This window comes from Halichoeres trimaculatus, unplaced genomic scaffold, assembly GCF_033239565.1.
Source record: "Halichoeres trimaculatus isolate MK-OKI-2021-1 unplaced genomic scaffold, fHalTri1.1 fHalTri1_scaffold_3, whole genome shotgun sequence".
Classification (NCBI taxonomy): Eukaryota; Metazoa; Chordata; class Actinopteri; order Labriformes; family Labridae; genus Halichoeres; species Halichoeres trimaculatus.
In genome coordinates, this window is record NW_027437181.1 from 34,120,605 (window position 1) to 34,134,111 (window position 13,507).

General features: G+C 38.3%; 1 protein-coding gene across 1 annotated transcript in view; it reads right to left on the minus strand.

Moving 5' to 3' along the window:
• LOC141787436 (myocyte-specific enhancer factor 2A-like) overlaps positions 1–13,507 on the minus strand; it is a 71,116-nt gene that overhangs the window by 33,612 nt on the left and 23,997 nt on the right. The window contains exon 2 of the mRNA XM_074665793.1: positions 6,773–6,962. Within this exon, the coding sequence (XP_074521894.1) occupies positions 6,773–6,826 (54 nt within the window). The 5' untranslated portion in view covers positions 6,827–6,962. The remainder of the gene's footprint in view (positions 1–6,772; positions 6,963–13,507) is intronic.

The following is a 13,507-nucleotide window of genomic DNA, read 5'->3' on the forward strand; positions in this document are numbered from 1 at the left end:
CTATTCCTCGCGCCAGGGCGCGGGCAGTGGAATTTGCCTGATAGATTACAATGGAAGCGAAAGTGCTCCGCAGTACATTTCAAGTGCGCTGCGCAGCGCTTGCGGTGGAATTCAGAGGTCAGACGAGATCATACAGAGAGCAAAGCCCCAATAAACAAATAAACATTAAAAAACAAGCACAAAGTCACTAATAAGCGGTCTGTCCAACACTGCATACAACTTCATTTCCCTGTTACCTGCTTCATTCATTTTGAGATTTTTTTTGTATAGTGCCTACTTATACTTTTTTATGTCATCATGAATGAAATAAAAATAAACAAACAAACATTACACAAGGCTGACCAATCAGAGGTGAGAACCTAAGTCTGGGTAAATGCAGTGAAAATGCAACACACAGGTTGAATTATAAAGGTCTGCACATTTTAAAGGCCAAATTAGGTTGAAACATGAAATAATCGTGATTAATCGACTAATCGAAAAAATAATCAATAGATTAGTCGACTATAAAAATAATCGTTTGTGGCAGCCCTAATTGTAACACTACACCTTGGAGTTTATTTTTTCCAGTACACCTCCTTAACTCTGTTACTGTCATCAGGGCCTCCATGACATCCACACTGAAGGTTTCACTACAAAATCACATTGAAATATACACTTTAAATTAGGGCTGTCATTTTAACGCGTTAATTAGATTAATTAATTACACCGCATATTAACGCGTCATAAAAATTAACGCAGATTAATCTGGATCCCAAACCTGCGGGGCATTCAAAGACCCACCTATTTTCAAATGTCTGGCATTTACAAACCGTGTGTCCTACTTGGAAAAAGAGGTGTTCTTGTCAGATTTTCAAATTTCCGACGGTCCCTGAATGTATCACACGTGAAAAAAACGGAGGGAGGGAAGCGAGAGTGATTTGTGACTGCCTTCCACATCGCGTTTATTTGCATGTCCTTTTTGAAAATCTGCAGAAAATCAACAGTTTGCTCTAGCTCAATTCTGTAAAAAACAGATAATTCTACACTTTTTACTGCATTAAACAAGCCTGGAATGATCGATATATATCCTGTATTGAAATCTAAAGAATTCTTTGAAAATTTGCTTCCATCTTCCTGGTGTCATGTTTCACCTTGGGGCTGCTCTGCACCAATCAGCAACAGTTTGTGTGTTCAGAGCATGTAAAACTGAAAATACTTCACTTTTCTTTGATCCAAGACTTGAATTAAGGGTTTTGTACACAGTTCCTCACAGTTCCTCACAGTTTTTAGCCTTTAGCCCGGGATCTCCTGACCTCACAGAAGTATAGAAGTTCATACTGCAGTGAAAATTGAGTCAACATTGAGTAAAAGCAAAAACCGCCCTAAAAATCAAATCAGCTTATATTAGGTGCAGGAATGCGTAGATTTTGTAAAGATGGAACCATAAAATTTTTTTCTTGTGTTCCTTATGCATCAGGATACCTAAAAATGTGTTGTAAATATTCCCACCTTATTTTTAAATGTTTTTTATGTCTTTTAATGTAATTTTAATGTCCTGGAATTCAAAACTTTATTTTGGGACCTTAAGCAGATATGAGATTAAAATGTGATTAATTAGATTAATTAATTACAAATCCTGTAATTAATTAGATTAATTTTTTTAATCGCCTGATAGCACTACTTTAAATATAAAAAAATATATCTTAAATATAAAAAGGCCAGTATTAATATCTAGGTCTTTTGATAATAACTTAGCTTTACTCCAGTGTAAGCCGGTGCAGCGTTCAATGACTTCCTCCTCTGTGAGGTATTTACATCAGTAATATAACTGACATTATTTTTTCCATAATACATCCCTCTGAGCCCATTTGTCTGTTTCAACGGAGGCTTGCTGTAGTGGTATCAGCACAAAGAAACACATTCAGTTCAATGACTTACAATGTACAGGTTAAGTTTTGCTGAAGAAACATCATCATAATGTAGAAAATTCCAGACCAAGATGAGATGAGACACACTCTTACAAGGTTTGCCGAATGGAGGTCAGATTGATTGGTCCTTTGATACGTAAGAGGGATTCAGGAAATGCAGCCATTGATTGGCTTTTGCAACACAGCATCTGCTAAATCTATCCATTTTTTATATTTTTGATCCTGAGCACATTGTAGTAGGGCTGGGACGATATGCTACTCTCACAATTTGATTCTGTTACAATTTTTGGGGTGCCAATTTGATTAAAATTGCGATTCTTTGAAATTTATGATTTTTGTAATTTCTAATTTTCTCTTTCAACACCAGACCATGTGAAAAAGTTAAATGATGATGATGATAATGTCTACGGACTAAATCAGGAGCCATATTATTCCCATAAAATGCACATCATGTGAGTCAGAGAGAAACATCTCAACCTCTGCAATCCAGTTTATAAACCAACATTGAAATGAAATATTTGAATTTGAAAAAAAAAAAAGAGTTTTTGACACAAAATTCAGGTTCTGATTTTGTCAGACCAAAATATCCCTAAATATATATATATTTTTTTTCTCATGGTCTTGATTGTTAGCAGCATTTTCATTATGATATCAGTGATAAATAAATCATTGTCAGAGTACTGCTGATAGAAGCCTGGATATCATGATGATGTACATACCGCTTGATTTTTGCCATGAAGTGGTTCTGTATTGTTAGCCTGCTGGCTGTACAAGTCTGTCTTGTAGGGATGCTCCTAAAAAAGGAGAGCTAAAAAAGCATTATGAGTCCTCAGAGAGAAACCACTGCAATTAGCACTTGTTCAGAGTACTCAGTGTCATTTGATGGCATCACTGGTCACTCTGGAAGCTGGGACTGGTTTAGTGAGGTAACCAGGATAACTTCTGCTTGTCAGGGGAACAAAACAAATATGAGCAGTAACTGTGATACCACAAAAACCTGACATTTTTGCGTCAGGTTATCAAACTGTCTGTATCATACCCGCAAAAGTCTGTTTTTTCTTCTGCAGACACCAAACCCTGTTGGAAAATTGATTGATCAAAACTACTCAGTGTACAAAAAACCTTCTAAGCTGAAAACCCAGACCCTATTGATTCAGTCAACAAATAGAGATTTTGAAATAACAAACATTCACAATGGAGCAAGATCCAAACCCAAACCTATCAGTTCTGGAGTGAAATAAGTTGAACATGGAGACTCATTGTTGCTTCCTTTAAGCTCCTCTTGAAGGCTTTTACTCCTGAAACTGCTGAGTCTACCATCATATGCATGACAGCACAGAAAGTCTGACAGAGGAGCGCAGATGTGAACATCTGCCCATTTAGTTGATCAGTTGTGTAAAAAAGTCACCGTTTGTCTCTTAATGTTTTCTTTAAAAGACTTTCGCTCTTAAGTCTCACATGTTTGATGATGTTTCATCAGATGTTTAACCAGGATAAACATTTGTACCACTGCAGGAATCATTTGGAGCAGCAGTTGTGCCTGAATAAAAGTGGCATCCTTTAAAAAGATCTATATTATATAACACGAGCATGAAGGACAGCTCAGTTGTCATCATGATTGTTCTCATGACAGTCATTGTTAAACATTTTTAAAGGACCAATTCAAGGAGGTTTGAAATTTGGGATTATTTTTTAACCACAAATTATTTCTGTGAAAAGGCAGCAAATAAACCACTGTTAATATTTTTGCCCCTAATGCTGCCAAATTGTGTAATAGAGCAACACTTAAAAAGGGAAAACAAGCTAATGTAATTTGACAGATAAAAGGAGAATACAAGCCAACTTCCAAAAATAGAGCATAAGTGCCTAAATATAAGCCTGGCTCCAATGATGCAAGCCTGACAGCCAATGCAGTGTCTATCTAAAAGAGCTCCAGCCAAGACAGCCAAACATCAAATATAAACATCATCAGATATTTACTTTCCAGCCACATCCCTATTTCCAGAGCGTTTGCCCTTCTTCCAGACAGGCTGGTATTTGTTGTGCTGTAGGGGGTGATATATATAGAGGAGACAGACAGAGAGGGATTCCAGTGGGCAGTGGTGTGGCTGCACCAGGAGACAGCGAGGAGAAGGGCCACTGTGTGTCCCAAACACTGACCCACCCTGCTAATGACAGGGTGCTGTCCAGACCAAGCTAACCCCAAATTACTGCCCTCACCACCAGCTGTGACCACTGCACTCTCAAAAGTAACAGCTAGCTGTAATCTTTAGGAGTTCTCTGGATCAAAACCACAGGAGACCAAGAAGGGTTCCTTGAGGGATCCCTTCTTGAAGTGAAGAATGAACCATCCACGATTCGCACATCCAAATATCTCCCACAAGCTCCTAAAAAACAATATTGATAGCATGGCAAATTTGTTTTATTTTTTTATTTTAATTTTTTTAGGGGCTTTTAATGCCTTTAATGACTGAGTAGAGGACAGTGGATAGAGTAGGAAAGGGGGTTAGAATGGGAACCTCATGGGGCGAGACCTAAACCACTAGGCCATCTACGCCCCAATAAATGACTTCTTTTTACCCAGTCAAAGAAATTTCAATTTAAAGAAAACAAAATAACAATGATTATGTAGATACTTTTAGCATATTATAAATAGCAATATAATAAAACAAATATACATAAAAAAAATGTTTTCTTCTTTTCTAAAATTTCTGATTTTTTTTTTTAATACGACTGGAAATTATGCAAAGAACCATGACAAAAAGCCAAGACTCTTTGATTAATTCTATTTTCAATAGTAATAACTGGAAAACATCTGCATCATCCAACAGCTGAACCAACAAAATAAACATATTCACTGGCCTAACATCATAAGTCCACCCACCCAAGGTAAAACTGAAGGGACTGAGGTGGTTATGGATCAGAATGTGAATGTATGAAGGGATCACATCATACAGGACAGGTAGGGGAAAGTCTGCAAGGCAACAGATCTTCAGAGTACATTTCCAAGTCCTCTCTAACCCTAACCCTAAACCTAACCCTCCATGGAAAAACATCATCAGGTTCCGTAAATTCAGTGATTTCATCCTTGCTTCAGCCCTGAAGACAGTATTCAAAGTCTTCTGAATCAGCACTACTGATTAACACATGCCTTTTTGGTGCTAATACTAGCTGAGGCTACTGCTGCTTCATTATCCTGTGCAAACAGCACAAACATTCACACAGGTGATTTCATTTTTATCTCTCTCATCAGCTTGTGGAGCAGCACTTGCGCTTCTTCTCTGAACAAGTAACACAAGCTTGCATACAGAGAAGAAGATGATGTGTCAGAACTGATAATTTTAATATATTATGTAAATAATAAATGATACTAAAAATACACCCACAATCAATAGATGTGGTATAAGAACAGTACATCCTGCAGGGGGTCACTCGCTGAAAGGATGAAATCTTTGTGCCTTCATGGGTAAATTACTGATACAAACAGAAAAAAGAAGTAAAACTTTTGCTACATGTAGGTGTTTCGTACCACTGCAGAATTTTTCACGATGTTTTTTAAATTGTGCTGTCAGAGGGTGTGAAAAAGAAGGTGATAATATCCTTACAGAAACACAGAGAGGATGCAGGACATTAGCTTCAGTGCATAAAAATCGTTTTACAAGAAAATAACTTATTAAACCTTTTTCTGAGGTGATGTTTTCCTTATGTTGGTTATAAAACTCACTGACTCTAATTGTTGAGAAGACCACACTCCAACAGCATCAACACATTCCAACAGTAAAGCAATGATTCAGGGTCAGGGTTTGTAAAGGTCTCTGATAGGGCTGTCATTTTGATGCGTTAATTAGATTAATTAATTACACCGCAAATTAACGCATTATAAAAATTAACGCAGATTAATCTGGATCCCACCCATGGGGCGTTCAAATGTCTGGTATTTACAAACCGTTTGTCTTACTTGGAAAAAGTGGTGTTCTCATCAGATTTTCAAATTTCCGACGGTCCCTGAATGTATCGCACATGACGTCAGCAACATGCTTTAAACCGGGGGAAGCGAGAGTGATTTTTGTGATACTGCCGTCCACATCCTGTTAATTCACACGTGTTTTTTAAATTCTGCAGAAAATCAACCTTTTGATCTAGCTCAATTCTGTAAAAAACAAATAATTCTACACTCTTTACTGCATTAAACAAGCCCTGAATGATCGATATTTGTCCTGTATTTAAATCTAAAGAAATCTTAGAACATTTCCTTCCATCTTCCTGGCGTCATGTTTCAGCTTGGGGCTGCTCTGCACCAATGAGCACCAGTTTGTGTGTTCAGAACATGTAAAACTGAGAATACTTCACTTTTCTTTGATCCAAGACTTGAATTAAGTTTTTTGTACATAGTTCCTCACAATTTTTAGCCTTTAGCCCTGGTTCTCCTGATCTCAGAGAAGTATAGAAGTTCATATTGCAGTGAAAATTGAGTCCACATCAAGTCAAAATGTGACAGAAGCAAAAACCGTCCTAAACATCAAATCAGCTTATCTTTGGTGCAGGTCTGTGTAGATTTTGTAAAGACAGAATCATAAAACTTTTTTTAATGTGTTCCTCATGCCTCAGGGTACCTAAAATTGTGTTGTATATATTGCCACCTTATTTTGATTTTTTTTTTTTAATAAATGTCTTTTAATGTAATTTTAATGTCCTGGAATTCAAATTCTTTATTTTTGGACCTCAAGCAGATACGTGATTAAAAATGTGATTAATTAGATTAATTAATTACAAATCCTGTGATTAATTAGATTAATTTTTTTAATCACCTGACAGCACTAGTCTCTGAATTATCATCTCAAATGCTCAAAAGAGGAGACACTAACCTGCCGGTTTCTCTCGTCCACAATCCTGGTGATCTGGATCTTCTTCCTCCCCATTGTAAAAACTTCCTCTCACAGCCAAAGAAGAGGAATATCAGAGTGCTCCAAGTCCTCAAGAGTTCACCGCAGACGATCCTTAAAACATAGCCCAGCTGTCGGCTCTGTTAGTCCAGCATTAGTGCAGCATGGTTTTCTGAAAAACAAACAGAGACAGAGTCACATCAGAATATGGTGATATCAAGATCCAGAGTCAGCACCTGGGCAGGATGGACCAGAATATTCACCTCACCATGTGGATGAGGAGGATCAGTTTACTGTGAGCTGTTTGCAGGGGACAAACTCTGACTCTCTAGTTACTTGTGGTTCTGTACACAGACTACAGTGCACCAATAATAGTGTTTTCTGGGTCGGTTTAGAAAGACCAGCTGAATCCTGAATCCAGCAATAAGACCCCAGGCTTTCTGTTCGTACTTACATCTGACAATTTTCTCCTCAATTTAGTGTAACAGCTCTGCTTCACCCTTGTCTCTGCCGCTGCTGGGCCCACTTCACTGACTCCACTCATCCAATCACAGGGACCACACCAGTCAGGCATTAAGTACTCCAAAGATCACAGACCATCAGGCAGGGCTCACGATTCTAAAGGCAACAACATTATCTCTAAGAGCTGCTTCATCCTGAACTTTTCTGATAGTGTTTGCTGGAATTCACACTGCAACACTATGAATACACGTCCACCAGAGAGTGAAGCAGCTTTATTCTGTATCCAAGAAAAGTACAGAGAAGCACAAAAGCACACTGACTCAGAAAGACCAAGAGGACTAGATCTACTTCATCACACACCTCGTCCAGCTGGCTCTGAGCTCTCTCCCACAAAAACACCAAAAGGAACATTCAGCTCTGTATCCGCCTCGGCCGTCCTGCGCTCCCCTCCTGCGGGAGTTCCCACCTGCCTGGTCGTGTCCCTCCTCGGCTCAGCCCTGGTGTTTCTCAGCCCTGCCTTCTCCGAGAGCTCCTTAGCTCTTCCTTAATCTCATCTGATCTGGGAGGAGGCAGAGAGTGAGGCGAAGCCCAGCTTTATCCTAACCCTCTCTGGATTACTGCAGCATGTGGATCCCAGAGCTGAGCCACCAAACCCCCACTGCAGATCACCCAAATGAGAGATGGGGCAGATACATTTGGCATGCTCCAGTGGAAATTTATTGGTGATTATTTAAAGATTTAGCTGACCTCTTTTATCTATCGAGAGACAATATCATGGAGTGCTACTTAAATGTACCACAGAGCAGTTAATGCAGAACAAACTGATGAGATAGAAAATCCCATGTTGAATTAAAATGCATCTCAAACCTTGATTTGTTTATTTTAAGTCTTTTCCCATTACATGATTTCCTCCAATGAGTGATTGTTTAAGAGCATCCAATTATAGAGAAACTTAAATTTTTTGTTGATCATTGAAGAGCTAACTTGTTTACTACAGCTATTGGTTTGCAAAATACTGCACACAACCCACTCCAGTTCACTCCATCACCATCTCAGATGCTGTCTGACTCCACATAGGCTACACTGTGCTACATAAAGAGAAACGTTGGATATTTGGGATGAAAATCTACAGGATTTACCTCTTTCGGGATGAGAGTGATTACATTTATCCATTCTGTTATAAGAGGACTTTCATCTCTCCGTAAGAGATGGACCAGATCTACCATCATGTGAGATCATTGGTTAAAACGAGCTTTAATCTTGTAAGATGTGTAAAATCAGGGGGCTATCAGACCGCAAACCTGATGATTTTGGTACCCACTGTGGACCAATTGGACCTCTTGTCTCTTTGCTTATTCTTTCTCCTGCAAAAGTAAGTAGGCTTTAACAACAAAATCTCACCCTGCCATTTTCCACCAGTCAAAAGTATAACTCAGACAAATATTGCAGAAGGGAATATTAGAATAAGGGCTGGTTGAGCAGTGAGAAGTTTAACTACTGGTACATACTCTTTGCCAGGGGAGCCAGGTATAACAAATATCCAGGTAGAAATGTTTCATCATGTCACAAAGTGCTCTTTCCTGCCACTAATGTGTTTGCAGAAATCCAGTATCAAGTAGGGCTGCAGCCATCGAATATTTTAGTATTCGAGTATTCTACTGAAAATCCCATCGATTAATCGAGTAATCGGATAAAATACATTTTTGTTCAGTTAAAGAGCAGTTATTTTTCAAATGAAATTTTTCTCTTTAAGAAATTGAATTTTCTGGTACAGCATGTCAATAAGAGCACTTGCTTTGGTAGCTCCAAAATTTGTAAACACACTTTGACACATTTTTTTTACCTTTGTACATCTCATCCAATGTTGCGGACCCAAATGGCACCCGTTTCGTAGAATGACCCATCAGTCTCCAAACTCCAGAAAAGAAGCTAGATTTGTTGCTAGTTGCTATTTTTTATAAGAGGTAGCTTGGGGGGTCTGAAAACTCTCTTAATATGGCCTCAGCTATATTTGAAATACCACTCTTTGATCTTGTTAAAAAATTAAACGATTCCTCGAGGCAGAGAAAATTACTCGAGTATTTTTCGTAATCAAGTACCTTGACTCATTCGAGGAATCGTTTCAGCTCTAGTATCAAGCATTAATAACAAAAATATTACAACCCAGACTGCAGTTGACATTTACTACTATTACTTTTATTTTTAAGGGATACAGCCATAATACTTCAGTATTTAGAAAAATCTGTATAAAATTGAAAAAAAAAAATTAATCTTTTGTTGCAATTTAGGTAGTCTGGACATGAGTCTCTACATTTTATTGAAGTTAAGGATATACGAGTTGTATTGATGTACAGCAAACGTTTTGTGCAATAAAAGGACACAACAGCATGTAGAAATGTAAAGATATGCTCTGGCAGACTTGGGGTGGTAAGACATTAAGGGTTGCAGGCAGATTCACTTCTGTTGTTGCTTTAGGTGGATCTCAGTAAACAGGAGTATTTTTCAAAGTTGTGTGACTGTTTGTTTACTAAATTAACACCATTATGTTAATATTGAAAGTAAATTTTAGCTGCTTTATCACATTTTTTTTTTTCTGCAAATGAGCTGTAAGCGTTTGTATTTTCTAGAGAGCACCTTTGGTGTAAAGCATGATCATTTGCTCAGTCAGTCAGTTGCTGTACACATGGAGGTTAGATATGATGCACATATGTATATGATCTATATTTTCACTAAGCACAATGAGCACTTTTTCTTTTTTTTTTCTAGAAATTCCTTGCATAACTTGTAGGCCCTTCAGACGTTTCTGAAATTTTCTCCAGTTGTGAATCTCACAGCGCCACACGGTTTTACCGACAATTGACACTCGTACTTCCTCAAGTTGTTGTGAATATTATTACATCATCCTCTTCACAATAATGTACTCCATCTTTTTAGATCACGTTAAAAATAAAGACTAAAACAGAGAAATATGGGAAATCACGGGTAAATCCTGAGTGACATACATTTATTTTGTCTCTTTTTACTTTGTCTTTTCTCTCCCTCTCTTTTTTGAAATTAAATAAAATGAGAGAAGCCAGATATATACTCAGTATCAGATGTTAAGGCTGTTTATTGTTTAATTTCAAGATGTGCATCAAACTTCCAGCTGGCGTCAGGTTAACTTTCCATTATGACAAACGGCTTTAATCTGACATCAGATGTGACGGGACAGTTAATATAGATATAAATGCATATGCTGGTTCAGACGGTTACATTAAATAGTGATTTCTGTGATTGTGTACTGCATTAAAATGTGCCTGACACTCTGGAAACCTTTGTTTGGCTTTGTTGATGTGAGCGCACATGTGCGCCTGTCACCAAATTACAGCTGCGCAGGTTGCGCTCCGCTTTGCGTCGAGGATAGACCAGGTTGGAGCTGGCGAGTTTTCAGCACACTTTCTGCACTAATTTTGGCACGAAATTGTCACTGCGCCAACATGAATCTGCTGACACCTCCCCCCTGGCACCGTGCCGTCACACCCATCTCTGCACAGACGGTCAACCAAATTTTCAAAATGGCAGCGACGGCAGTGCGCCGCACAAAATTAACACTGCTCAAGGTGCGCCAGGCTTGCACCCCCCTGCGCTGCACCACGAAATTAGAGCCCATAGTCAATCTCCTTTCTTTTTTTCTGACCTTTAGATCAGTTTTCCTGTATGAGTTTAAATAACACTTCAAACAAGAAAATCCATCACTTAAGAAGACTCCTGACATAGTACAGACGAAGTATCCCTATGGCTAGAAATGTTTTTCTATTTTAATAAATCTACAGTCTGTCTTGCACTGCAGTCTGTGGAGTAACAATGGAGTCTGCCCTACATCTCATGCATGTGCTTCCCAGACAAGTAGTCCTGATCAATGCAGATGTAATATGTTACTATGGCAGAAACTCTATCCGGCTGCAGAAGAAATCAATAAGACCCACAGGCTGAGCCAACAGCCTGCAGCAAACAGCACTCACACCAACATCAACACGGCTGAGCAGTAAATCGCTCTTTCTTTTCTCTCAGGTCCTCAGCTTGAAACACAAGAACACTAACACCAAATCAAACTCGTCTTCTTTTTTAGATTTAACTTACTTTTATTTCCAAAGGTCTGAAATATTACCATATCACAGTAAAACAGGTCTGTAGTTATCCCTGACCTTCTCAGCACCTCTCTTTAACTTGAAAATTCACCCCCTCAGATGTTTCTTGAACAGTTAGTGCTAAGCCCTGAGAGCGATCCTCACAGCACAACGCCCGTCTCTTTATCTCACCCATGAAATCCAATTCCTGTGGATCTCTGGCAGCGTGACCATGCTTTGTGAGGGTGTGAAACGCACTTTTCAAGGTTGCTTTGCACAGGATTTTTTAATCTATTATGCCTCTAAGATAGTTGAATGTTACCAATTGTTGTTTTGAAGGATTCTTAATGGGGCTTTTTATCTGAAGCTTTTCTACCCATTCAGTGAACGATTGCTGTTGGTGAATAAAACAATCTACTCCTACAGGGATGAAGCAAAGTTGTCAGTTATGTCACTAATGTTTGCACTGTGTCTATTAAAGGCACTGTGAGAAGTTTCTCACTGATTCTGAAATAGACTCTCGTCCCGATGCCCCTTCATGACCTACATATTAAAATGAGATCATCAGCCACAGGATTGCTTATTGCTCTGTGCTGAATTTTAAAGCCTGCTCTTAGCCTGTTCTGGCTCTTTTCAGGATTAAGGTCTTTGATTGAACATTTTCACAGTTTAAATATGCAATAAGACATAAATAAGGCATAGAATGGGATCATTGTGATGTGATTGTTATGTTGTGGAGTGGCAGAAAGCACAGGTTTGGGACATTTTAGTGAAGCTTTACTTTCATAAACAGGGGGGTTCATCTACTTTATTTCTCATGGTCCAATGGTGAGAGAAAAACTCCAAAACTCCCACAAACTGAGCACAGTGTTAGTTAGGCAGTTAGTCATTTGCCTGCAGTAGCGCGCCTACTAATCATGGTCAGCAAAGCTGAAACAAAAATGTTTATATAATACCCTTGGCCATTATTGAGATATTTCTATAATAAAATAAAATAAAATAATGGATTGCAATATCTTACACAAATCTCAAATTTTCACACCTCCCTTCAAAACATTTTTTATGTAGAAATGTAGAAATACACTCAACTCACAACACTAATCTCGAAGCTGTTCTCATGGTGTGCCACTACGGTGGCCCTGAGAGCTCACAGCGCTGCAACTTAAGAAAGCACATCTGTCGGCTTGCTGTTGCTGGGGATTTTCAGTCACAGCTCAATATTTTTCATCAAATCATCCAAAACGGTGCATTTTCATTGGTGCTATGTGGTTAATGTTAATAGTTACGTTGATGCTTTTAAGTATGGCTTGTTTTTTTATGCGCTGAAAGAGGGTTCCTCTAGGGATGGGTACCTTTCACATTCGAAACGATACAGTACCAATGCCCAGTACCTGGCAATCGGTACCGGTACCAAGTTTTGTTACTTTGTTGTGTTTATGTGGTAAAAAATATCAATTTATTTAATAATGAAATATTAAAAAAAATCAATTTAACAAATTTATTCTTCATTATATAAACTTGTAATGCTGTGTTCATGTCCAGCATGAAAAATCACCTACTCTTCCACTCCCTCACAGGCACAAGGATCCATTTAGGTACCTAAACATGGTACCTTTTGATTTTATGTGAATCTGTACCCTGTACTTTTGACAGAATTCGGTTGGTACTTATAAAAGTACCTAATTCGGTACCCATCCCTAATTACTTGTGATTGTACATAAGTGTCCATTTAAAAGCGGAATGTCAGCTCTTTCAGCCTTCTCCACACCAATGTTGTGTGCTGTTGGAGCAATTTAGAATGCTGAATAGATTAACAATGAATCTCTTGGAAGTTTTGTACATTTATTTGCTCAGAGATGAAAGTTGATATTTTGCTGAAAAATGGCATTGTATCCATGTGTACTAACTTGCTAGCATATTGAATCAATTTTCAATGTATGTTGGCATCAAGCTAGCGCCAAGTGCTCTATGGCATTTTGGAAGATTAAGAATAGAATAGAATAGAAAATACTTTATTTATCCCCGAGGGGAAATTCAGGAGTCACAGCAGCATTTAAGAAAACAAAAGTAAGAAAGATTATAGAAAGTGCAAAAAAAAAAGAGGTATATAACGTGTTGAATGTATGAAATAGAAATCTCCTGTTAGAGA